Source organism: Mesoplodon bidens (genome assembly GCF_964165515.1).
Source record: "Mesoplodon bidens genome assembly, chromosome: 3".
Classification (NCBI taxonomy): Eukaryota; Metazoa; Chordata; class Mammalia; order Artiodactyla; family Ziphiidae; genus Mesoplodon; species Mesoplodon bidens.
In genome coordinates, this window is record NC_138178.1 from 168,712,388 (window position 1) to 168,737,625 (window position 25,238).

At 49.8% G+C, this 25,238-nt stretch overlaps 1 protein-coding gene across 1 annotated transcript in view; it reads left to right on the forward strand.

Annotated features, from left to right (window-relative positions):
- Positions 1-2,456: 2,456 nt before the first annotated feature.
- SERPINA4 (serpin family A member 4) overlaps positions 2,457-25,238 on the forward strand; it is a gene marked incomplete at both ends in the record, with an annotated part of 30,457 nt that continues 7,675 nt past the window's right edge. The window contains 2 exon segments of the mRNA XM_081228309.1: positions 2,457-2,512; positions 3,970-4,103. Coding sequence (XP_081084435.1) covers positions 2,457-2,512; positions 3,970-4,103 — 190 coding nt within the window.

Below are 25,238 nucleotides of genomic sequence, written 5' to 3' on the forward strand. Positions count from 1 at the left end.
TGCCACACTGATTAGTTAAGCAATGAGAGGGTGACAAAAATCAGATAAATCAGTGTCTTTCTTTGAGAATGCAAAGTCCTCTTAACTCTGGGGTGACTGGCTTAATGGGAAAGCCTTGGACCTGAATGTGGACATGACATCCACATATAGAAGGAAAGATGAGAGAGAGAGAGATGGGAAGAGAGAAATAAGAAGACATATTTGGTGACATCTTTGGAGTTCCTGGATTGAGCTTTACCTGAAGCCACCCACTGCCATTTTTCAAAGTTACAAGAGCCAGTAAATATCCCTTTCAGAGCTGGCTGGCTTGAGTTGGAGTATTTTTCCTTACAACCAGAGATAAAGTTCTTTGTCTAAGATCACATGGTAAGTGGTAGATACCCACCCCAGGAGAACCCAGGTCTCTAGCAAACTTCCTTCCCTAGACCTTTTCCAGGGAAGAAAAGAGGACAGCGTTATGGAGAGAAAAGGCCAACTCTGCCTGGCTCCAGGACTGCTGCTTCTTTCACCACCTCTCAGGTTTGACATCTCCCCATAAGACTGTGAGCTTTTGGGGGACAAAAATTTCATTTTCCGTTTTCCTTTAATCTTTAGCCCTTATGCTGCCAAAATACAGTATTCCAAAAAGTGTGTTCATTTCAGTAGTTAGACATGTTGATGATTCTTTAGACCAACTTATATGTCAAATAAAGGGAGATTTCTTTGCTTGGTCCTCTGTTATCATTTCCTGTGTTTTTTCCTGTGATTTACATCTTTACATACTGGTAATCTGTGGGAAATATTGAGCTGCTCAACAATAAAGGCTATTCCTGGTGGTTTAGATTGGGTTCCTGAGAAGCAGAGCCTGAGACAAGGGTTCAGGTATATATTGTATAATGGGGGAATGATCTTAGGATGAGCCCCTCAGGAAGTGAGGGAAGCAGGGCTGGAAAGGGAAGGAGCTCAGTGAGGATGTGGCCTCAGATAACATCTAGTCTGGACCGGATCCACAGGGCATGTCCATGCCCTGGAGCATGGACACCCTGGAAGCATTGACCTTCTGAGGCAAGAGGACTGGCTTTTCAGAGGGAAATAGTCAGTGGCTGTGGTCTGCCCCTCAGGATGTAGGGCTTAGGGCATCACTTTCTGGGTCAATTAGCTCCTATCAGCCAAGGGAAGTTTTCTGGAGAGGAAAGGGCAGCTGTGAGCTGGTAGCCGCCAACTTTCACAGCATCACCAGCCCCGGGGACCTGGGCCCAGCAGAGTAGAGTCCACTGCAGCTAAATCCCTAGCGCCTGGCACCAAGTAGGCTCTTTCCAATTGATTGAAGGAGAGGACCAATGAGGAGCAGCACAAGGCCTGCACCTAGGAGCGCCCCCAAATCCCCACGTTCTTTGTGGCCCCAAAACCTCTATGCCAGGTCCTGTGGATATGGCCATCATCACAGCAGACATGAGTCTTCAGGGAGCTTGTGGCCCAGTGTTTGATACTGTACTGCCATTGCTTCCCATGATCCCTTCTGTCTTCCTAAGGAAACTTCACTTTTTTTTTTCAGGTGTCTACCTCAGGCAGCTCACATGCTCAGGGACAGGGAACCCCTCCCCAGCTCTAAGGGTAGCCCTGAATGAGTCAGGGTAACCTCCACTCCCCTGCTAGTGACTGGTCCCCAAGCCAGGCCTAATCCAATCAGTGCACAGTGAGTTTCTGCCCTGAGAGTTGTTCAAGGAGGGCCACGGGACTGAAGTGATCCAGTGAGGGTGTATTTCAGGGCTCTTTGCTGGAATGTTGGGGTGTTGCCTTCTCTCTTCCTCTGGATGTCCAGACAGATGTAGATGCCAGGGACTACCATAGCCCTTTGTCCCAAGAGGGGAGTGACTCTAGGACAAAGCCAGAACACAAAGAGGGTGCATACAAAGACTTTGCCAAGAAACTGGGGCGGGGGCCCAGAATAAGTTCAGCTGGAGCCCATCCTACCCCTAGACTTCCAGTGATGCTAGTGTGAGTTATGTGGTCAGTTACTTCAAGGTGAAAGTATCCTAACAAATACGAGGTTTTTTATTCTTATTCATTTTTTATTTTTTGTGCTGGGACTACTTACCAGGCAGACAGGAGTCCTGGCTCTGATCTTGCACTTCATAGCTGTGTGAAACTGTGGAAGGGCCTTCCCCTCTCTGAGCCTAGGTGACCTCTAAATACCTTTCACTCCTAATGACTCATTGTTTAGTAAAAATTAAAAACAGCTGGTGATGAACCAGGGCTCTAGGGACTGTCTGAAAATAGATTATAGAAGTGAAGATCAATAAAATCCCCGAGGTTGTTTCAGATAAAGGAAAGAAAACAAAATGGAAAGGACTCAGTCTCTCAGGTTGGACCATACAATGTCTGCCTGATTAAAAATAGAAACTTCTCCTATTCAGAGTAGCAGGCCACCTTTGTGTTCATTATTTCCCAATGACTGGAAATGTAGAAGTTAAGACATGGCCGTCAAGGAGCTGAGAGAACATTCTAGCAGCAGGGTGACCAGCCAGGTGAGGTGTGAAGCAATTTGAGCAGGTTGCCCCAGGAGCCAAGTATGGATCAGGGCAGGACAGGGCTAGAACTCAGAGCAGAGAAGGGAAACTGCAGGAAACTCCATCCTAGAAGCATTTTCTGGCACAGACAGCTCACATAGGCAGTTCTACAGTGATGCCTGGTCAGTGACCCCTAAAAGTTTTTTCCTACTCCACTGAGTTTCAGAAGTAAGAACTGATTATGGAATTAGAAGACTGAATCCTGGTCTTCTCCTGCTTATGTGTTTGTTCAGTGGCTCCCAATAAGCCTCTTTACCCTCCAGAAACTTAATATCTTCATCTATTAAATGGGCAGGAGGTGATACCTTGTCCCCACTGGGGACCCTGCTCAGGCCCACTGGGTGCTAACAGCCTGGCCTTTCTCCCCTCCAAGCAGCCCACACTAGCCCCATTTCTGTGTCCTTCCATCTGTCACCACAGGCCCTACACTGACCCAAACTTGTCAGATGGATACTAGTCCCAGATGCCCGAGTAGGCTAATTTTGATCCCATCAATTAAAATACCCAAGGGACTGGTTATTTCCCAATAAACGGATAGATTGCCCAAGTTGAGCAATTCTTTGTTCATTTTTATTAGGGACTGTGTTTATTTGGTTTTATTTACTCGAAATAAAATAAGTAAATAAAATAAAGAAGGAAAAGAACAGGATAGAAACCGAACTCTGTGGAGTACACATGGGGCAGATAAAGCTGTAATCAGAATTTCCACTCTTCTCTGACTATCCTGGGTCCACATTCCCTAGTAATTTGGGAAAATATTTTTCTTCTCTTGAGAGTAGTAGAACTAGCATGGCATGGACTCAGGACTCATTGATCCTAAAGACAGATCCAAACCAGGTATATTCCAGGTATAAACAAGAAGCCCTTTGGACGAGTGGTTGAGGTGCCTGAAGTCTACACAAGGGGTGGGGGCGGGGTTACCCACAGGGGGCGGGGCAGCCGGCGCTGCTGTGATGCCCCGCACCATCCTCAAGCCCGGTGACTGGAATACCCTCATTACAGTGACTAAGGGATGGGAGCAGTGAGATATGATAACACTTTTAACAATAATAATATTTGTAATTTTACAAAGTACACGTGTTATCACCAGTAGTTTGAGGAAACAACACACCAACAAATGGAGCACACACAGGGTACAGAAGAATTACTCCATGCATGGTGCTTTGACTTCATGGCGAAAAGACCTCCCCCAACCCTCCCCAGGTCGCCTGTCTCCTGACCGTCTGCTATCCTATTTCTCTTGTCTGTGATGAAACTGAGCGAAAAGGAAAAGTTTAGTGGTGTCCGTCCTCAAGCCAATGAGACTAAAAAGTTTGCGATGCTTGGGACGAGCTCCCATCCCCAATCACTTGAGCCCTAATGAGCGAGTGTCCACCAGCCAGAGGGCCCCTGCTCAGTGAGGGGGTCTCTGCCTGCACAGGCTGGACACAGGTGTCCTGCCCCACACTGCAGCATCTGAGTCAGCGGGAGATACGGGGTTTCAAGAAGGCCCGGGTCGCGAGAGCTGTGACGTGAAGCTACCAGAAGCTTCCACCTGCTCCGACCTCTGCACTGGTTTGTGTGCCAGCTTTATTCTCTCTCTCTCTGCAAACTGGCTTCTGCTGTGATCAGCTGGGCTTCCGTCAGGGCAGCAAAACCAAGGAGAATTATGGGATATAAGGGATTACTCCAGGGATGGGGTTCCCCAGGGTTCTGGGAGCCGGTGAGAAGTCTGTGGAAGGTCCCTGCGTCTGGTGGCCAGCCATCTGGTGGTGATACTGATAGTGGTGCTGGTGGTGTAGTGTTGGTGATGGTGGTAGTAGTGACAGTGGTGGAGGCGGTGCAGACAGTCAACAAATCCTTATCCTAATAAATATTTAATTACAATTTCTGGCTGACAGAAAAAGTGCTCTTATATCCCTTTTCCTTGAAATATGTTTTAATCTTCAAGCCCCTCAGCTTTGATGTGTTTTCGGTCATCTATCCCTAAATGGGAATAAAGGTTCTGAAGGGATCCAGGTAGCCTTTGACAGACAGGTGGGAGAAATAGCAGAGGGTTCCTAGAGTGGGACAGGGGGTGCCCAAGATGGAATTCCCGCTCTCAGCCTGCCCTCCAAGACCATTCATTCATTCATCCAAGTCTTCACTGACTGTTTCTCTGGGCCTAGCACTGTGGTAGCCTTCGGGGCTACAATGCTAAAATATTCCCCCAGGTTGCCACAAATGTAGGTTTGCCCTAGAAAAATACAGTGGCTCCCTCTCCTTTTATCTGGAATCCAGTGGGAGAAAGGTCTAAAAATTCATCTCTAGGTTTGCTATGTCAAAGTCTGCTGATGTAGATAATTTAGTCCCCAAACCTGGATATTTAATAAAAGGAAAAAAATACAGGCTATAACCCCTCAGCTGAACTCCGTGCTTGAGTGGCAAAGGAATTGAGGTGACAATCAGGGTGGCCAGCGTCTTGGGAATTTTGGGGGCTTCAGGAGTCGCCTGGGAGGAAGTGAGAAGGAAGGAGGGTCCAGGAGGGCAGAAGCCCCTCTGGACCTGGAATGCAGCCTGGGGAGAGCTCCCTGCAGTGCAGACAGGAGGCACTGAGCATGATCAGGTGATCTCCGGGTTGGCACGTGCCGCCCGATGGCTCTTCTCCCCACTCTGTCTCTAGTCGACGGGATAACTTGTGCCAGCAGTTCTCATCTCCCACCTGGATGGTGACAGCCACAGCCATAGGGGTTTCTTTGGATGATGAAAGCTCCACTCTGCCTCTAGAGGATTGTGGTGGAAAACAGCTTTCTCTGTCACTTCTTGGGTTGCTGTGATCCTGTTTCCTTTCTGTCCTTCCCAGCAGTTTCTAAAGAGATGCCCTAAGCCAACATTCCCTTGAACTTCTCTTTCAACAGGACTTTGATTCTGGACCCGTTGCATAACGTCACTATCTAAGGGGGCCCAACCTCCCACCATCAGTCTGCCTGGCTGACCTGCTCCTGTTTCCGAAGCAGCCCCCACAGGAGTCTGGTTCTGTGCTGTGGTGCTGGGTCTTCAAAGAGAAAGCAAGGGCATCTTCCATCGCCGGGTAAGTGTTTGTCCTCACAGCTGAGCTTTTTGCAGTTCATCACTCCCCCATGAGTTGGCCTCTACCCACCTTTCCAGAAGCATTCCTGCTAGCCCTTCACATGTCCACACTGCAGCTGACGCTGCACATCCCTTCTCCCAAACATCCAGGGGCTGCACTGCCTCTTGGAAACTTCCTCGCATCCAGCTCCCTAGAGCTGCAGACAAATAGACCCTTCAAGTCAAATTCCACCACCTCCAGAGAGCCTCTGGGGTTGTCTGCAGTTAGAAGAGGCCACACTCTTCTCTTTCCCACTGTACCCGACCTGCACGTTTCCTAGGGCACGGCTCATGGGCTGTTTGCTGCTTGTCATTTGCTCACTGCCCTGGTTTCAACACTACCTTCACCAAGAGCACCCATGACCTTATGAACCTGTGTGTCCAGCCCGAGTCTGGTGGACATGGAGGCTCACTGCCTTCAGCCACGGGGGTGTGGTCGGAAGACAGAGCTCAGCTCTTGGCTCCTTTAACCGAGAAAGATGGGGATTTAAAAGTCCAGCCAATTCAGCCCAAGATGGACAACTCTACTGAACAATGTTCCCCCTTGGCCAAAGCTTTGTGGGGCTGGTCACGCAGTTCCACTTTCCCGTCTGCTCCATCCCACCTCCCTCACTTCCGTTCACAGGTGTTGATCCCCGTCAAGCATCTTCTACCCAAACTCCAACTCAGCCAGTAGCGCTGGGCCTTCTCCTGGGCTTCTTCATTTGTTCTTTCATTCAGCAAATCTTGATCCAGCCCTGGCCATGTGCAGACACCGTTCTGAGCAATTGAAATTTGGCAGCAAGCAATGTGGGACTTAAAGACCTGCGGGGAGAGAGACTAGAAACAAGCAAATAAATGAACAAGACACTGTAAATGCTGTGAGAATGGACAGGCAATGGATCAGAGAGTGACTTGGAGGTAACCACCCTGGATGGAGGGAGTGTATGGAGAAGCTTCTCTGAAGAGGAGATGTTTGATCCGAGTGCTGAAGGTTGAGAAGCAGCCAGCCATGGGAAATGCTGTTCTATCAGGTTATTTTTGTCTGACTGCCCTGGACATCTCACCAAATGCTCCCAGGCCCCAAGTGGCCTCCCCTGTCCCCAGTCCTTACTACACTCCTCTGCCTGGGTTCATGACCTTGGGGGATGCCACGCCTGTCCACCAGGCACTCAGCCCAGATCCTTGCAGTCCCCTGCCCCTTCCCTGTCCCTCATCACCAGGTCCTGGTGCCACCAGTCTTCTGGGGTGACCACACCCCCAAGCCAACCGCAGGCGGCCAGCACCCGTCATCAGCTGTTGCAATACTCACCTGACAGGTTGCCCTTCTCCATCTTTCACCAGCCTTCTGACTCGTCTTCGTTTTTTTTTTGATACACATGTTCTTTTTTTTGTAAATTAAAAGAAATTTTTTTTTGGCTGCATTGGGTCTTTGTTGCTGCACACGGGCTTTCTCTAGTTGTGGCAAGCAGGGGCTACTCTTCAATGCGCTGCACAGGCTTCTCACTGCAGTGGCTTCTCTTTGCTGTGGAGCACGGGTTCTAGGTGCATGGGCTTCAGTAGTTGTGACACATGGGCTCAGTAGTTGTGGCTTGCGGGCTTTAGAGCACCGGCTCAGTAGTTGAGGTGCACAGGCTTAGTTGCTCCACGTCATGTGGGATCTACTGGACCAGGGATCAAACCCGTGTCCCCTGCATTGGCAGGTGGATTCTTAATCAAACCCGTGTCCGCCTGCATTGGCACCACCAGGGAAGCCCTGACATCAGTTATTTATTGCCATAATAATGCTGCATAACAAACAACCATAAAACTTCAGTGGTATATGATCAGCACTGGTGGTGTGTATGAATGGAGTCAGCTAGGGGACTGGGTGCTGTTGATTTTTTTCTGGGCTTTGCTGGCATGTCTGGAAGTTGGCTGACTGCCACCTAATCTAAGCTGGCTTCCCCCAAGATGCTGGAGTGACTTAGCTCTGTTCCACATATCTCTCATTCTCCCTTAGACCAGCCTGGGTATCTTCTTCTCCTGGTGATGACAGAGGCCAAAGAACTCAAGTGGAAATATGCAAGGCCAGGGCTGAGAAATAGTAACCTTAATCTGTTGGCCAAAGTAAGTCTTGTGGTCGAACGGGATCCGAGCAGAGGGCACTACACATCGATGTGCAAAGCAAATGTGTGCAGGAAGGGGTGAAGAGTCGGGGTGATGTTTGTCACCTACACCAGGGATGCTTAAGATCATGAACACATATAAAAACGAAGACTTTAATGGTCCCTATTCTTGGTGTGAGAGTGCTCAGTAAATGTAGGCTAATGTTATAATCCTTATCATGACTGTGAAGTATACTTTACAGACCCAGTACCCAGTAAAGGGGGTCAAAACTAGTATTCTCACTGCTCCAGATAAACTTGCAGGAACTCATGGACCTTCACTCTGTCCGTCTCACAGTTCCGAGCCCTCCCCACCACTGCCAACTGTAAACCCACTTCAGATGCATCTCATTTCTCCTCCGCTCTGGTTGGGGAGATGCGCTATTCATCCCTGTGAGCAGGAGCTCCTGCCTGGTCCCCGTCAACTCACAACCCTTCCCAGATTGCTCAGGGCCTCCAGTCACAACCTGTTCTCCAGTCGCATTTGTTCTCCTTTTCAGTATGGCCCCGACCTGCTCTTCTGACCTCATCTCTTCTTTTTCTGCCATTTTTACCCTGCGGTTCAGTCAGATGGGATCACTACTACCCATCCCCTGCCACATTTGCCAGGCCCCATGCTCCATGTCAGTCACGGGTTGGCTGCTGGTCTGCTCCAAACCATCTTCACTCTGGAACCCCGATTCCCTCCCAGACACTGCCAGCCTCGGTGGAGGTGGGAAAAGAGCAGGGTGAGCTGCGCTTGCTCGTGAAGCCTGGTCCCAGAAGGGACACGCATCATTTCTGCACTTACTTGAATGCCCGGAGTCAGCACATCAGCTTTTCTTAGCGAGGCGGCAGCTCTACTCCAGGTTCAGAATCCCTGAAACTCTTTGTTGGGAAAAAAAATTAAGTAGATTGGAAAATTTTGTTGCCAAGTGTTTTCAGGTTTACAGATATGGGGATATTTGCAGGTGACACCTTTACATGGCTTTCCGCAGCTACATTGCATAACAATAGAAATGTTTCCATACATCTGTTTTCAAGAGATGTTCAAAGCATGAGGCTGGTTTTTATTTTATTTATTTATTTTTTGCGGTACGTGGGCTTCTCACTGTTGTGGCCTCTCCCGTTGCGGAGCACAGACTCCGGACGCGCAGGCTCAGTGGCCATGGCTCATGGGCCCAGCCACTCTGCGGCATGTGGGATCCTCCCGGACTGGGGGCACGAACCCGTGTCCCCTGCATTCCAGGCGGACTCTCAACCACTGCGCCACCAGGGAAGCCCTGGTTTTTATTTGTTTGTCTTTTGAAAACTGTTACTTTCTCACTCATTATTAAAACCTTTTTTATATCAAAGAGACAGATTGTTTTTTGGAAATAAATCTTTGAAATGAGACCCATTTTTAATTGCAGAGGAAAAAGTCAACAAATTTGAAACACCTATCCTGTGTAAAAGAAAAAAAAATGTGCAGCTCATCTTTAAGAATCATACTTTCAAATACCTTACATAAGATAAGCAGAAAATTTCTGTGTGGTATCAAAGCTTTCAATATAAGTAATTCCCTATCCTATGATTCCTAAAGATTCAATCTGAGAAACTTATTTTATAAAACTCATTATATTGACAATATCTTTCAAATAAAGACTTTAAAAATGACTGTCTTACTATATAAAGTGTGTTTTGATAATATAACACACATTGATAATGTAGTTTGCTTTCACTTATATAAGGAGTTTCACATGTGGTGCTACTTGTATAAACATATCCCTGAATTCTTTGTATCTTCTAGTCTAAACAAATGCAGCATCTGTGCCTACACTCTTTTTTTTTTTTTTTTTGTGGCCTCTCCCGTTGCGGAGCACAGGCTCCGGACGCACAGGCCCAGCGGCCATGGCTCACGGGCCCAGCCGCTCTGCAGCATGTGGGATCTTCCCGGACCGGGGCACGAACCCGTGTCCCCTGCATCAGCAGGCGGACTCTCAACCACTGCGCCACCAGGGAAGCCCCTGTGCCTACACTCTTTCCCCATAAAAATATTGTTTTGACTTAAGACAACATAGTGTTGAAAAAAATATATTCTCCAGTAACGTTTCCTTTAGTGTTTCACCAAAATAATAATAGTTTTTTAGGTATATTTCACTGCTGAAACAGAATCTAGCAAACTCTAGGTTGAAGAGACTCTAGCAAACATCCTAATTTGAGACATATTAGTCTCAGTACTGTCATCTAACTATAGAACAAACCACCCATATGAGGAATTTGTTTGATTCTAATCCCTGCTTCGGATCTTCAGCAGTGTTTTCTCTGATTCATTAAACAGCATTTCCTAACAAATGAATTCATTTTAGTTTGTTGCCATATTATTTTCCATGCACTAGTTCAGTTATTTTTCTAAGACCGACAGTATGTGACTTTTTGTTTTCATTATTAAGAAAGATATCTAAAAAGAGGCTTCTCCTGAGAAACTGGTCACATTATCTTTCTTGATCTGGATCCTGGCTATTTGGATGGGTTCAGTTTGTGAATAATTAATGAGCTGTACACTTATAATACGTGCTTGTTTCTGAATGTGTATTACACTTCAATAAAACATATTTAAAGAGATTTCTAAAATGTGTTATTAAAATGAATAGTATTTTGTAATGTGACAGATTGAATACATGAGTTTAGACAATGCTGAAAAAATCTAGAGATTGGTCTTAGTTTTTAAATAGCTGGCTAATTGTGATGATTCCACACGATCAGAGCTAATATTTCAGGGAATAACATCTGCTGAGGAGTCAGCCTTCTGGAACTGTGTTCAGCTGCAAGTAACACAAGACTTGACCAAATAACAGCTTAAACAAATTAGAAGGTTTTTTCATACAACAGAAAGATGACAGTTCTTGGCATTGTTTCAGCAGCTCACAGACGTCAGGACTAGTCTTTACCACTGTTTTGTCCTTTCTCTCAAGATCACAACAGAGCTGCCACACCTCTAGTCATCACATCTGCATTACAGAAAGGAGGAAGGAGGAAGCCACAAGGAGGAAGGGTATTACCTATGTTAGAAAAAGACAATTCTCCCCAAATCCTTAGAAGATGTCCCATTATTTCTCTTTAGCCAGATTTCTGCTCAATTATCATCTTTAGTAGGAAGGGAAACTAGGAATGGAGCTTTTTTGGAGAGCACATGGCTGCTCTGTATAAAACTGGGGTTCTGCTAGCAAGAAGGAGAGGCTGGCTGTTGGAGAAGCATTGAGCAGGGTCACAAGGCGAGGCCTGGAGTGGTTACGCTCATGGGTGTAAACCCGTATTTCAAATGATCTTTGAGGCCTTTGGAGCACTTTGGCTGATGCCTTATGAGATGTGGTTTGACCTTCAGAGTGCCTTGTGCTGGGGCTGATGGGAAGCCAGTATTCGGAGCAGGAGTGGACCAGAGCAGCCTTTGGGCTGGTGGGGAAAAGGCATTCTGCCTAGACGTATACAGCCCCTCACTTGGGAGGAAGGACTGGCCAGTGCAGTATAGATGGATTTCAGCCCCCACTTGCCTCCTGCCCAAGTGACCTTGTGCAGTTCGCAACCTGCACAACTGTGTGCAGCAGCAACACATGTCAGTTCCGCCATTTCCTGTTTGTACAGTTCTCTTTGCATAATTGGTTTTATTATCCATAATCCATAGCTGCTTTGTAGGAATCTCTTTAAGTGGGTTATTCATGTTGTGAGGGTTAGTTTACTTAACCCCCGGGTAATATAGCCTGTATACTCTGTCAGTGCGCTGAGCCAGAAACTGCCATCTGAACCAATCATCAGAAGTTGAACCAAGGACCAAGGACAATACTGCCCCTTGCACACCGTGGGGTGCTCCCCCCACCAACATAACTTGGACTCTGCACGTGGAGTTGGCTGGGTGATAGGTAACTGAGTAAGAGAGCCGGTGCAAATCACGTATTACAAACGAGCAGAGCTTCATTTCTTTTATATTAAAACAATAAAAGGTAAACAAAGTTCTAATATTTTCTTCCATGTTTTCCAGGATGCTCTAAATGCATCTTGATGTTTGTTTATCTGTTTTACAGTGAATCAATTCAGAGGACTTAGGATTTTTAAGAAAAGTCCTCTCTAAGGGAATCTTTTCCTCCCAGTCTTCTGATCATCTATTCTAGGATAAGCAAAATGGCTGAATTTCTGATTATCTGGTTCTGCACTCATAGCAGACATGACTAGTCAATCCTAGGACTCTTACCTGCGGAGCCCAGCACCTCTCAACCACGTGCTCTGGGCAGCTGTTAACATCTGATTTGGAGGCAACGCCAAAACGCACCTATAGCTATTGCCCATCTTCAGACGAGGAGGGGCCGATTCAATCCAGTTCAGTCAACTTTTCCTGAGCACTTCTGCTGGACGCAGGGAGAGAGACAAAGAAATCAGACCCCCTGCCCTCAAGCATAGGTACTTATAGACCCTCATCACAGAGTTTTCATCTCATCTTATCACTACATCCTATAACCATACTGGGAAGCCACCATACAATTAAGCTCTTCCTCTGTGTCCTCTGTTTATCCATCTATCAACAGGGGTTTCTCAACCTCGGCACAATTGACATTCAGGGCTGGATCATTCCTGGTGCCGGAGGCTGTCGTGTGCATCATGGGGTGTTCAGCCTCGTCTTTGGTCTCTACCCATTAGATGGCAGTAGCCATCCCTCCCCCAACGATGACGATCCAAAATGTCTCCAGACATCACCAGAGGTTCCCTGGGGGGCAAAATCCGCCCCCACCCCAAGCTGAGGAGGGGGGCACTAAAGCCCCTTTCAGCACCAGATTCTCAGACTAACTCAGGACACAGAGAAGAAATCAGCATTCACAGAGGTCTGGGAAGGATTTCTGCGCCATCTGCTGGCGACTCGAAGCCTTGTCCTTGCCGAGCCTGGCGAACTGCCCTGCAATCAGCCAGATGGAAGCACCCCTGGGAGATGGATGCTCCCAGGCTTAGCCTGGGGAAAGGGCTGGAAAAGAAAATGGAGAATGTAAGACTTGTGTTTGTGCTTTGTATAAGATTCACACATTAGAGCATAAACCAAGGCTGCCGGGGTCCTTGGTGAAGAGCTGCGGTCTTCTCTACCTGTTTCTCAGTGGGGTGACTTTGCCTCTCAGGGGACATTTGGCAATGTCTGGAGAGGTTTGGGGTCGTTACAGCTGTGTGGGGGCGGGGGCTCCTGGCACCTAGTGGGTAGAGACCAGGGATGCTGCTAAACATCCTTCATTGCACAGGACAGCACCCACCCCCCAGTCCCAAATGTCAAGAGTGTCAGGTTGAGAAACTCTGCTCTAAACCAAGCACTGAGCTTCCCAGAGTGTTCCTTGCCTCCTGGGGCAGACCCTGGGCTTGGGTGCACACTTATACACTCGGACACACACGCGACGAGCCTGAAGAAGTGCCCCAGACTTCATGGGAAACGCGTTTGGAATAACGCAGGATCAGAGGGGGCTTGGAACCCAGCCAGCATGGTTGTTTTCCCTCCTTGTGAAGCAAGCAACCCACCAGCAGCACACATTTACATGATGATTCCTGCAGACCCAGCCCTGGGCTGAGTGGACAAGCGAGTTGATTGCTGCGACCAGCGTTTCTGAGGAATGCAGAATATGGAGTTAGAAAGACCAGACTTGAACATTGGCTCTGTTACTTTCTCCCTGGGTGAGCTGGGGAAAGTAGTTTACCTCTCAGGACCTCAGTTTCCTCATCTGTAAAATGGGCGCAATACCAGCAGTACTAAGCTTACACAGTAGTTGAGCTTATTTGGAGGAAGTAAGGGGGGGAGAGGGAGGGTCTGGGCAGCCACACTGTCAGCTCACGCTCAGGGCTGGAACCACCCTTGGGCACAATCCACTCAGCTGCCAGGCACTCAGGAGGGGGCGAATGTCCCTGTCCTGAAGGTGACTCAACTCCTCCCTACCTTTGCCGCCTCTGTTCCTGTATCTGCCTCTGCCTCTGCCTCCCCAGTTCCTCTGCAGCTTCGGGGCTCCTGAACCTCACCACCCCACGCTAATGCACTCTGCCGTGCCTCCCTGAGAGAGGGGCCCTCACTGGTCAACCAGTCACTGGCCGCGCTTGGGGCCAGATCAGGGGCACTTCCCATGGCCCCCAAGGCCTCTAGCCCCCGTGGGAGGGGGAACGAGCTGTGGGTGAGACCCCCAGCCGAAGCCATGGCAGGGGACTCAATGGCACACGGTAGGGTCACCCTCAGGGGGCTGAGGGTGTGGCAGGTGCGGGTGGGGGAGGGAGGCGGAGCATTCAGGGGTACGTGGCCACGTATGTGCTGTCAAGGGCAGGAGGACACAGTCAGTGAAAGGAGAACCCGGTGAAGGGTAGAGCGGTGGCTTCTGGAAAAGAAGGAGGTGCACCGGGACGTGGCCTGTCCACTGAAGTGAGTAGGCTGACCGGGTGTCTGAGACTGCGTCCGTGCGTTTGGCCAGACCTTGGAGATTCACAAAGCTCTTTTCGGCTTCCTCTTCCAGCTGATCCTCAGAAACCCCTCTGTGGTTGCAAGGACATCCTTATTTTCCAGATGTGGAAATTGAGGCCCAGCTGGGGAAATCGCTACCCGCTGGACATGCAAACAGCAAGGGCCAAGGCCAGGCCCAACGGCAGGTGTAACAGCAAGCTTTGTACAGCACAGCTGCCTGGAGCCAGGGCCACTTGGGAGAGCGGATGGAGGCTTCCCCTCCATGGTCTGGAATGTCTCCTTCATGGCCCGGAGCCCTGGTGCATCAGCACTTGGGGGGCGTGGGCTGCTACCTTGTGGAGACAGCCATGCTGAAGCATCATCCCTTCAGAGGCCTCTGCATCAAGAGATCCGGCAGCTTTGTGGGATGGGGGGCCGGGGGCGTGCAGCACTCCTTACTCCTTGGCACAACGGCAGGAGTAAATCCCCCCAGTCAGATACTGGAGCCCGTTAAAGCCCTGCTCCCTCTTCCAGCAGAGGACGTGGGGACTCCAATCTCAGCAGGTCCGGGGTATCTGCTCAGAGCCCCCCAGTTTAAGGCCTGCCAAGAGAGAAATCGCATTTGGTTCTGGAAAGTTCTTCCTGGAGAACAGTGGCCTTCTCATGGCCCTCTCTCCCCATGGGGGGCTTCCCCGCTGTCTCTGCCAGGACTCCTGTCACGTGAGGCTGTGCTTTGGAGGCTGGGGGGGGAGGGGGAGGGGACCGCTGCTTCTGTCAGCTGTCGCTGCCTCGCTGGCCGTAGATTGCAGGCCTCCGTGTGTGGACACCAGTGACCCGCCACGTGCGTCTGCACGGCTCTGAGTGAGCGCAGTGCCACCGCCGCCCCTCATCAAGCCTGCATTAAAAGCCTCAGCCCTAAGTCTGGCCACGTGCCTCTGAGGCCCGTTTCCCTGCCGGTTTCCTGTATGAGGAAAACCCAATGATGGTAGCACCTAGGGGTTCTGTTCCTACAAAGTCGTAAGTTCTTCCTCCTCTCTCCTCTGCCTGTGGGAGTGTGGGCACGAGCTCACACATGTCGTATAGAACTCCATTATAGAATAGAATGTAAATCATCTGTGTCTATAGAGAGAACTATATAGAACACTTATTATAGGATAGAATATAGAGCATACCGTATAGAACTCTCATTATAGAATAGAATATAAATCATCCGTGTCTATAGAGAGAAACGGAGATTCTAGAGACAGAGGGTATGCAGACCTCTGCGTAACCAAGTACAGACAACGTGTGTGACACATACAGAGGAAGGGGTGAGATTGGAAGGCTGAACTGTCTAGGTCTAAGTATGGATCAAAATAAAGGTCCCCCCAGAGCCACAGTGCCAGGCTTCCTTTTGTCCAGTCTGCCACTTTGGGAGCAGCTGCAAGGTTTTCGAGAGACCTGGGGGGCATCCTCTCGTCTTGGGGTGCTCGCTCAGCTGCTTGATGGCCCAGTGAGGCTGATCCCCTTCCCACTGCTCCAGCAACTCCCAGACCCCGCTGGCATCGCATTGCCTTGGAGACGAGATTGAACGCACAGATGCCCAGGTCCACCCGACCTGCTGAGTTGGCAGCTTCAGTGCGGGGTCTGGAATCCGCAGGTGATCCTGTAGCGTCAGGGTGAGTGTGTCTGGGTGACTCTGACACGGTGGGGCTGGGCTAGCATGTACTGGAAGGAGCCCTGGCAGCTTATTTGAGGGCAGACCTGCCGAGGGTGAAAGAATTGGGTCCCACAGTAGAGCAGGCCAGTTAAGAATCACCAGACTCCAGCCCAGCTAGTTGTACTGTCTTCCTCCACCCTCTCAGTTTTCAACTTCAGAGAATATCGACCCAGAGAGGGCTACCGTTGCCCGCCACTTTCCCCACCTCAATGCTGAGCCCAGGCCCTTGTCACCTGTTTCCTGAGGTCAAGACCTCCGGCCACCCCATCTGTTTCCCAGGCACCTGGCCGCCTGCTACTGGGCTGCCTTCTCGGGCTACGCTTACAGCCAGGGCCTCCGGGTCTCCACACACCAGGCTGTGAGGTCCCACATGCTCCCCGGGGGTCCCTGAAGTTGCACGAGCTGCCTTGGATGAAGAGTAACAGGCAGACACCCGCACTGGACCCCAGCTGGCAAAGCACAGCCCCAAAGCCCCCGATCTCCTCTGACCCACTGAAAACCAGGGACTATTATCCCTGGGTACTGGAGGTGAAACAAGTCTCGGAGAATCAAAAGGTTTCCCCAAGGCCATTGCAAAAATGTGACAGAAAGGGGCATCCTGGTATGTGTCACTGGTGTGGGAAGTGGGGGAGCTTCTCCATGGAGGGCAATTGGTCAAGGGTATCTGGAGTGGGGTGAATTGTATGTCCTTGTCCTAAGCCCTGGCCCCTGCAAAGGCAACTTTATTTGGAAAAAGAGTCTTTGTAGATATAATTAAGGATCTCAAGGTGAAATCATCCTGGATTATCTAGGTGGCCCCAAATCCTGTGACAGGTGTCCTTATAAGAGAAAGGCAGGGTGACATGTGAGACACAAAGAGACGTATGGGAGAAGCCACATGAAGACGGAGGCAGAGATTGCAGTGATGCAGCCACAGCCAAAGAACGAGTGGCGCCTCCAGAGGCTGGAAGAGTCAAGGAAGGATCCTTCCCTAGAGCCTTTAGAGGGAACCCCCTGTCCACACGTTTTTGGCTTTTTTTTTTTAAGGTTTTTATAACACTTTTATTTATTTATTTGTTCATTTACTTATTTGTCTGAGTTTGACTATTTTATTTTATTTTACTTTTTATTGGAATATAGTTGACTTAGAATGTTGTGTTAGTTTCAGGTGTACAGCAAAGTGAATCAGTTCTACATATACATATATCCACTCTTTTTTAGATTCGAATGTGGGGTTATGTTTAACATTAGTTGCTGGTACCTGCAGGGACCACATGAAGGTTACCACCATGCTTCTCCCCAGCTGGCTGAAGGCCAATGCCTAAAGAAGGAAAAAACTAAATTGATTACCTTCCTTACCTCCGGGCTGCCTTTTCTGTCTGAGTATCTGACTTCCTGCTTGAATTCACTTCTCCTTTCTTGCCCTTATATGTAGTGCTGTTTTTTGGACAAAGGAAAGCTGGCTCTAAAATATCTGGATGTCTATGTTCTTATTCCACATTTTTATTTACTTATTATTATTTTTTTATTGAAGTATAATTGCCTTACAGTGTTGTGTTAGTTTCTGCTAATTGTATTTTTTGACAGTTTCAATGTGTATTTCACAAAATATTGGCTACATTCCCTGTGTTGTACAATATATCCTTGTAGCTTATTTTATACATGATAGTTTGTACTTCTTAATCCCCTACGCTTATTTTTCCCTTCCCTACGGGTAACCACTAGTCTGTTCTCTATATCTGTGAGTCTGCTGCTTTGTTGTTGGCCCTGTCCACACCTTGAATCTGGATTTTCTTACCTTCAAAGCTGTGAGAGAATAATATTTCTGTTGGTTAAGCCACTTAGCTTACGGTGCTTTGTTAAGCAGCCCTTGGAGACCAATGTAGGATCACAGCCCAGATCCTGCTTCAAGGACTCGGTCCTAAGGAAGAGATGGGGAACAGACGTGCATTTAGGTCTAACGATGTACATTCCCCATAATCTCCTAAGGCTCAAAAGGAATTCAGAAGTAACTGAAATGTCCAGCGGCAGGGGATTGCCTAAATAAATGATGGCAGATCCTGAAGAAGTGATATTTTGGATGTTTGGAAGAATGTTGTAGTGCGGGGGATGACAGTCTAATGCTGGGTGGGAAGTGCAGGACACAAAGCTCTGTGTGTTAGATTGAAGTATACGAATTGCTGGTGCTCGGCCATTTTTGACCTCAACATCCACAGCGGTATGAAGGAGCTTCTAGAAGGAACATCTCTGACTTGGCGCTGGGGGCTGAGTGGAGGGATTAGGGAAGGGAGGGGCTCCTGGTCAGCAGGAACAGGAGACGGCCACCCAAGTGGGACAACGGCATGAGCTAAGGAAGCGAGCAAACCAACAGTGCATCTGCGGCTGCGCATCTCAGGCTGATCTTTATCTGGCCACGCTGGGCTGGACCTGGAGCAATCTGAAGGCTCCCCTTTTATCGTACTCCCTCAGCCTGGACCTGAGACAGGCCTGAGCCCACAGATCTTCCTTCTCTCCCAGTGGACCCAAGGGAGGCAGCTCCTGAGCTCCCTGCTCTGGCCATCCTGACAGCCCTTCTCCTCTGCATCCTAGGAAGAGGAAGGGTAGGGTGTGTAGCCAGAGGGAGCTGGAGACATTCCCAAGGGATAAGTTAGGGGCTGCTTTATGAAGAACCTTCCTTGCTTCCAGCTTCCTTGCCCACATGAGCAGTGAAAACCATGTAAGTGAACGTGACCCTTGTGACCTTGGTCTCTAGGAAGCGTAGCAGCAAATAGCCTTGTGAAAACTTCTAGCTCATAAATATGCACTTTCTTTGACTTTCCAGCTGTGGCATTCTGTTTCTGGTAATTTACTGTGACTTTGATAATATCTCAAAATCCGGTAGGGTAAGCCCTCCAGGTTTGTTCTTTTTTATCACTGCTTTGATCAGCATTCCAACTTCATTTATATTTTTCCTGACGGTGTGTCTGATTTTTTAATTTTTAACTTTTAACTTTAAATCTGGGGAGGTCTCCTAAGCCAGCCTCAAACCCTTTAACGAATCAAGTGTGACATAAACATTATTTTTTCCTCCGACGAATGCAGAGCTGGAAAAGGCCTTGAAAATCTGCTAGTACCAAGGTTATTGCAAACTGGCAGCAAACAGGTTGAACCGGTAGAAGCCGTACTGTTTGAAATGGATGGATTTTAAAAAAACTCATTTAAATTAGGGGCCCACATTTTCAAATTGGGATAGTTCACATTAAAAAAGAAATCCAGATTTCCAACTCCCTTGGGACAATCAGAAGGTCTCTTGGCGCCATCATTAGATCAGGCACCAGGTCCATCTAGCCCCTCAACAAATTTACTGAGCATCTACTACATGGCAGACGTGGCCCTGGCCACTGATGCTTTCCTGCGGTGCTCCTGTGACTTGCCTCATTATCCTGTTAACAGCCTGGTCCCCGAGAAGGTCCAGTGTGCAGCCCTTACTGGTCCAGCCCCTTCCATTTATAAATGGGGAAACTGAGGCCAGAGAGGGAAAGGGACCTGCTGAAGGCCACCCAGAGACCACTGACCATCAAGGAACTGGAACCCGGGCCTCCTGACTCCCGTTCCCAGCTACCCGGCCGCCCGCGCTGCCTTCAGTTGGGGGAGCTTGCTACTTTCACACCTCCCAGTTCAAGTTCATGTTTGTTATCAGCACATTCTCAGCAGCACTGGGGGCTCGCAGGCATCTGACTAATCAGAACCCAGGAAGCCTGCCAACTGAGTGACTCTGCAGCCTCTTTCTAGGGTTGTATTTTTTTTTTTTAACTTACTGTGATCCAACCGTCACCAGGCACATGCAACCCAGCCATCCCTGCACTGAAAGCAGTCGTTGCAACGGATGCAGAGTTAATTGTCAGCTAACTGTCTCTGATGCATTTGACTTCTGCCTGTACATCTGTGGGACGTTGGTAGGTTGGTCCCCCTCGCTGGTTTCTCCTCCCGCTGCTCCGGTTCCCTCTGGCAGGGTTTCTATGGTGATTGAGGAATGAGGAAGAGGAACTCCACTTTCTTTTGTTCGCGGGCCTCTCAGTGCTGTGGCCTCTCCCGTTGCGGAGCACAGGCTATGGACGCGCAGGCTCAGTGGCCATGGCTCACGGGCCCAGCCGCTCCGCGGCATGTTGGATCTTCCCGGACCGGGTCACGAACCCGTGTCCCCTGCATCGGCAGGCGGACTCCCAACCACTGCGCCACCAGGGAAGCCCTCCACTTTCTTTTTCAGAAGGTGTCTGTGGCAACGGGAGCTGTGGCTTCAGAGGCCCCCTGGGGCTGCTCAGATGCCCGCCACCCGCCTCACCGGTGACATCCTCTTTGATTTGGGCATCGCACTTTCCCCTCGGCCTGGACTCCGGCCACACTTGTCTGCATGCTTGTCCTTGTCCCTTCTCTTCATGCAGGTCTTAGCTCAAAAGCCACCTCCTCAGGGTGGACTGCCCAGCCCCAGTTGTTACTGAGTCCAAGCTCGCTCTGTTCACTGCACAACATACCGATGAATCGGAGACGAGGTGTTGAGGCAAAGAATCCGACTTTATTCGAAAGCCGGCAGACCGAGAAGACGGAGGACTAATGTCTCTAAATAACCATCTTATCGGGGTTTGGATGCCAGTTTCTTTTATAGCACAGAGATGGGGAGGAGATGAGGAAGTAAAGTCAAAAGGCCATAAATTTTGCAAATATCCCCTGGAATGGCCAGCCTGGGGGAGGGGATGCGTTCATTTCTTCTTTCTTGCAGCCATCCCCAGGTGGACAGGGTCTGGATGTTTCCCTGAACAAAGGCACTCTGGTTTAACATCCAGGCAGAGGGGCAGGGTTCCCCAAGGCAGGCCATTATGTATACACAGTATCCTTTTAGTGAACAAAATCAATGGGAAGCAAAGGTTAAAGTAAAAGAAACAGATCCAACGTGTAGTCCGATTGGGCTCTTCCTGTTACACAATCCGTCTGTATCTCCTCTTCCCCCCATGTTCCTTTTGGCACGGATCTGAAATTCTATTATGTGTTTATTTGTTTCCTGTCCATCACCTGGACTAGGATGTAAGTTCCATGAGGGCGGGGACTTTGTCCTCCCCAAGGCTCAACTCCCAGAGCCCTGCACAGTGCCAGGCACATAGTAGGTTCTCAGTAAATGACTGATGACTCAGTGAATGGACTTGTGCCTCGTCTCCAGCCCCCGCCTTCCTCATCCTTGAGAATATCACCCGTCCCGTGTGGTGTCCTGCTACTTAGTGTCTGTCAGGTGACCTGTGCTTCAGAGTTCTTCCAAAAGAAAAAGGAAAAAAGAACTGCTCTAGGAAAACCCTAAGTCTGGGACTGTTTGGAAGATTCATGGTTATGTAACAAACCACCCCAAACCTCAGTGGTTGAAAACAACAATCACTTTACTTTCTCACTTTTTTTTTTTTTTTCGGTACGCAGGCCTCTCACTGTTGTGGCCTCTCCCGTTGTGGAGCACAGGCTCCGCGGCCATGGCTCACGGGCCTAGCCGCTCCGCAGCATGTGGGATATTCCCGGAGCGGGGCACGAACCCGTGTTCCCTGCATCAGCAGGCGGACTGGCAACCACTGCGCCACCAGGGAAGCCCCACTTTCTCACTTTTATCGGGCTTAGATGGGTGGGAAATTCAGGCAGGGCTTAGCCAAGTGGTTCTTCTGCTCTACAGGGTGCTGGCTGGGGTCATTCGCTTGGCTGTGCTCAGACTGTGGGTGGGCTGGGTAAAGAGGTCCCTGGAGGCTTCATCCACGTGTCTGCTGACTCAGTGCTCCTCCACGTGACACCTCCCCCCCTTTCTCTCTCTCCCCCACCGCCCACCCATTTGGTTAGCTTGGGCTTCCTTACAGCATGGCAGCTCCAGGTCAGCCTCCTTACCTGGCAGCTGGCTTCCAAGAAAGAATGGACCAGCATGTGAAAGCAGAAGTTGATGATCTCAAGGCTCAGCCTCAGGAGTTTACACAGCATCACTTATGCCCCAAAGGATTAAGACAAGTCACAGGGGAAGCCCTGACTCAAAGGGAGGGAGGGGAAATAGACTCCACCTCCTGACGGAAGGAGCAGCACAGACTGTGCAGCCATATTTAATCCATCACAGGGACTGATCCCTTCCCAGGCCCTGTTTAAAGGACCTGGATAAAGGCATACTCCAGGGCACATGAGCTAGGGCCTCACCCAGTGCCACTAACTTGAGGATTGCAATTATTTACACCATGTCTAAGCCAAATGATGGGCTAATACAAAGGAAGGGTTTACTGCTCAGTAAACCCTGTGTAAACTCTTACTAAGGACAAAATTGAGGGAGAATATCAGCCCAAATTAAGAGATCAGCATTTGTTATTCATTAAAATATGTGTGTTTTTTTGTTTTGTTTTGTTTTGTTTTGCGGCACGCGGACCTCTCACTGTTGTGGTCTCTTCCGTTGTGGAGCACAGGCTCCGGACGCGCAGGCTCAGTGGCCATGGCTCACGGGCCCAGCCGCTCCGCGGCATGTGGGATCTTCCGAGACCAGGGCACGAACCCACGTCCCCTGCATCGGCAGGCGGACTCTCAACCACTGCGCCATCAGGGAAGCCTTTAATTACCTCTTTAAGACCTCTATCTCCAAATATGGTCACATTCTGGGGGCACCGGGGGTAGAACCTCAACATATGATTGGGGGGCACATAATTCAGCCCATAATAAACCGCCACCTAGAATTTGTTTTGAATGTCAAGACTGATGACACCACACGTGCACCCAGAGGGCATGGGGAGGTTTATTGTTCACATAATGAGGCTTGCTGGGGAGGACAAGGCAGGGTCCCAAGCTGGTCCAAAAATGGCCCGAGAAAGCAGGAATGGGAGGCCGGCTTGGGGTTTTTACAGTGGCAGGTGGGAGGGGCTGGGGTGAGGATTGAACTACCAGTGGGCTTTCTCATCAGCTCGTCCAGATGTGGGGCAGAAGGGGGAGGAGGGATGCGGCTGAGAAGCGGTCAGCCGCCAAGTATCAGAAAGTGGAGTGAGTCTCCATCAGGAGAGCCTGCTGCAAATCCCTATATGTGCACAGTCTTTCATAAAGCCCCACCCTCCCTTATCTCACTATCCTTAAGAGCCCTAAATGGGCTGTCAGAACCCAGGTGGCTCTGAGCTGAGGGGTCCAGAGGGGCTCAAAGTCTAGACTGTGTGTTCTACCTGCCTTTGGTTAGACCTGAACAGAGCCAGCAGTGCTCACAGAAGGGCCTGATGGGGGCTGGAAACATGGGAGGGAGGGAGACAGAGTTTGAAAGACTCAGCTGGGCCTTGAAGACAAGAGATCCTCATCCCCTCCCTCCCCTCTTAGTCCAGAATGACTTTCACCTTCTGGAATCACCTGCTCAGGATCAGATAGGAAATCCTCATGGCTAAGATGCTGCTGCTCTGCACAGTCAGAGAGAGGAGTCTAATGCCCTTGAATCAGACCAAACCACGATCAACCTAAATGCCCCCTCCTCCATGAAGCCCGCCCTGTCTCTCCCTTCCAATCCCTTGCTCTAAGGCGTATGGACGTGCCTGGGGCTGCCTCATGCTGTTGCTGTTCTTGGTCACACCTCGTCTCCTGCCCCCTAAGGTCAAGGTGGTGTCTTGTGCACCTGTGTGTCCCGGATGCTGCCTCTCCCATCCTCTCCCACCCCCTGTCCTTCATGCCCTGACCCTCAGGCACACTGGGGTCTTTGCACCCATCATTTTTCCATGATTCATTCTTCTGCAGAACATTTTTTCATGCTGTTCCCCTATCTGGAACACTGTTCCCTGCTCTAACCCCTCTCCTTTAACTTGGGAACTCATCATCCGTCTCAGCTCTGATGTCCCTTCCCCAGGACACCCTTCCTAACCCCCGTCCCCCCCTGCAGCCAGAGTAATTCCCTGTACAGTCAATCCTAACTCCTGAACTTATTCTTCACAATTATGTCCTACAGTGTGTGTATCCAGCCAATGAGAATGTAACAATGCTGTTTACCATAGCAGGAGCTCAGCAAGGAGCTGGATGATTGATTGAATGAATGAATGAAGGAAGGAATGGATTCAGAGATCAGCTGAAGTCTTCTCCTCCTTGAGCCATATGGCCTGAGAAGCAGCCAGACATCACCCCTACCTGCAGCTGTCCCAGAGTGATCCAAGGGTCCTGAGGTTCCCTGATTACTGGCGAGAGAGCAGCTTCAGCTCCATGATTAGAGAGGAAATGAGCGATTGGATTCCTGGACCAAGGAGGCATCTGTTCCCGCCTTTGCTCCTGGGGTGCGCTGTCCTTGCAGTCTACCATGTGACATCTTAGGAGGTTCCATCACAGAACCACGCCACTATAAAGCTGGCAGGCTTCCCAGAAACCACGTAGTCCAGGACTGCACACTGGAAGCCCTGGGCAGGATCTAGCCCCTAGATGGGTCTTGTCTGGCCACAGAGAGCTGATACCAGTTCCGCGTGCCCACTGTTTCCCACCATGTCATCCCGGAAGCTGCCTTCCCAAGTTTGTGAAGGCGCTGGAGTTTGCTGCCCCTGGTCTGGCCCAGCTCTTTATTTGCAGGGGCAGGGATATGGCTAAAATGGTGGTGCGGGGCAACAGAAACCCAGAGAGGGGGATGGTAGTACTTAAGTTCACATGGCAGTTGAGGGTCAGAGTGGAGACCAGGCCCACTAAGGGGCTCCCTTGAGCCACGGGAAAAGCAAGTATCAGGTGAACCTCAGCAAATAACACAAGCAGGAAGGGGTGAACTCTCTTGGGCCCCCCAGGAGGGAAAGGGGGTTCTCCTGGGAGGAGGTGAGCCAACTTGCAGTGAGTTTTCTCTCTCTATTGAGACTCCACACTGTACCCATGGGTCGGTTCATTAATAATTACCTAATCAGGGAGGTGGTAGGTGGTACGGAGAGGTTTCTCCAATCTTCCTGGGCTTGATAAATCCAAGCCACATCTAGAGCTCAGACAGGCACCCAAGGGCCGCTCCAGGATTGACTGTGCCGTGAGTAACCCTACGAGGGTCATAGTAGAGACTAAAAGGAGGATGACCAGCTGTCCCAGTTTGCCTAGGACTGGGAGTTCTGGGACAAGACTTTCAGCGCTAAAAGTAGGAAAGTCCTGGGCAAACTGGAACAATTGGTCACCCTAATTAGAGGTGACAAAGGCTAGAAAGACCCCTACATATGACTGCACCAACCTCCTTGCTGCACTGGGCAAGGAACTGGTGCTCAGACCCAGAAGAGCCTCCTGCAAGGCCACGTACAGCTGGGGACCCAGGTCTTCTGGCTCCAGCTGCTTTTGGAGGGCTCCTGTCAGAGCTTCTGGGTAATCTCACTGCAAAGCCGGTGAGAAGGGTGTGAGAGGGGGTGAGGAGTGGTTGGTATAGGTTGGTAGGAAGCCATGTTAGGGGG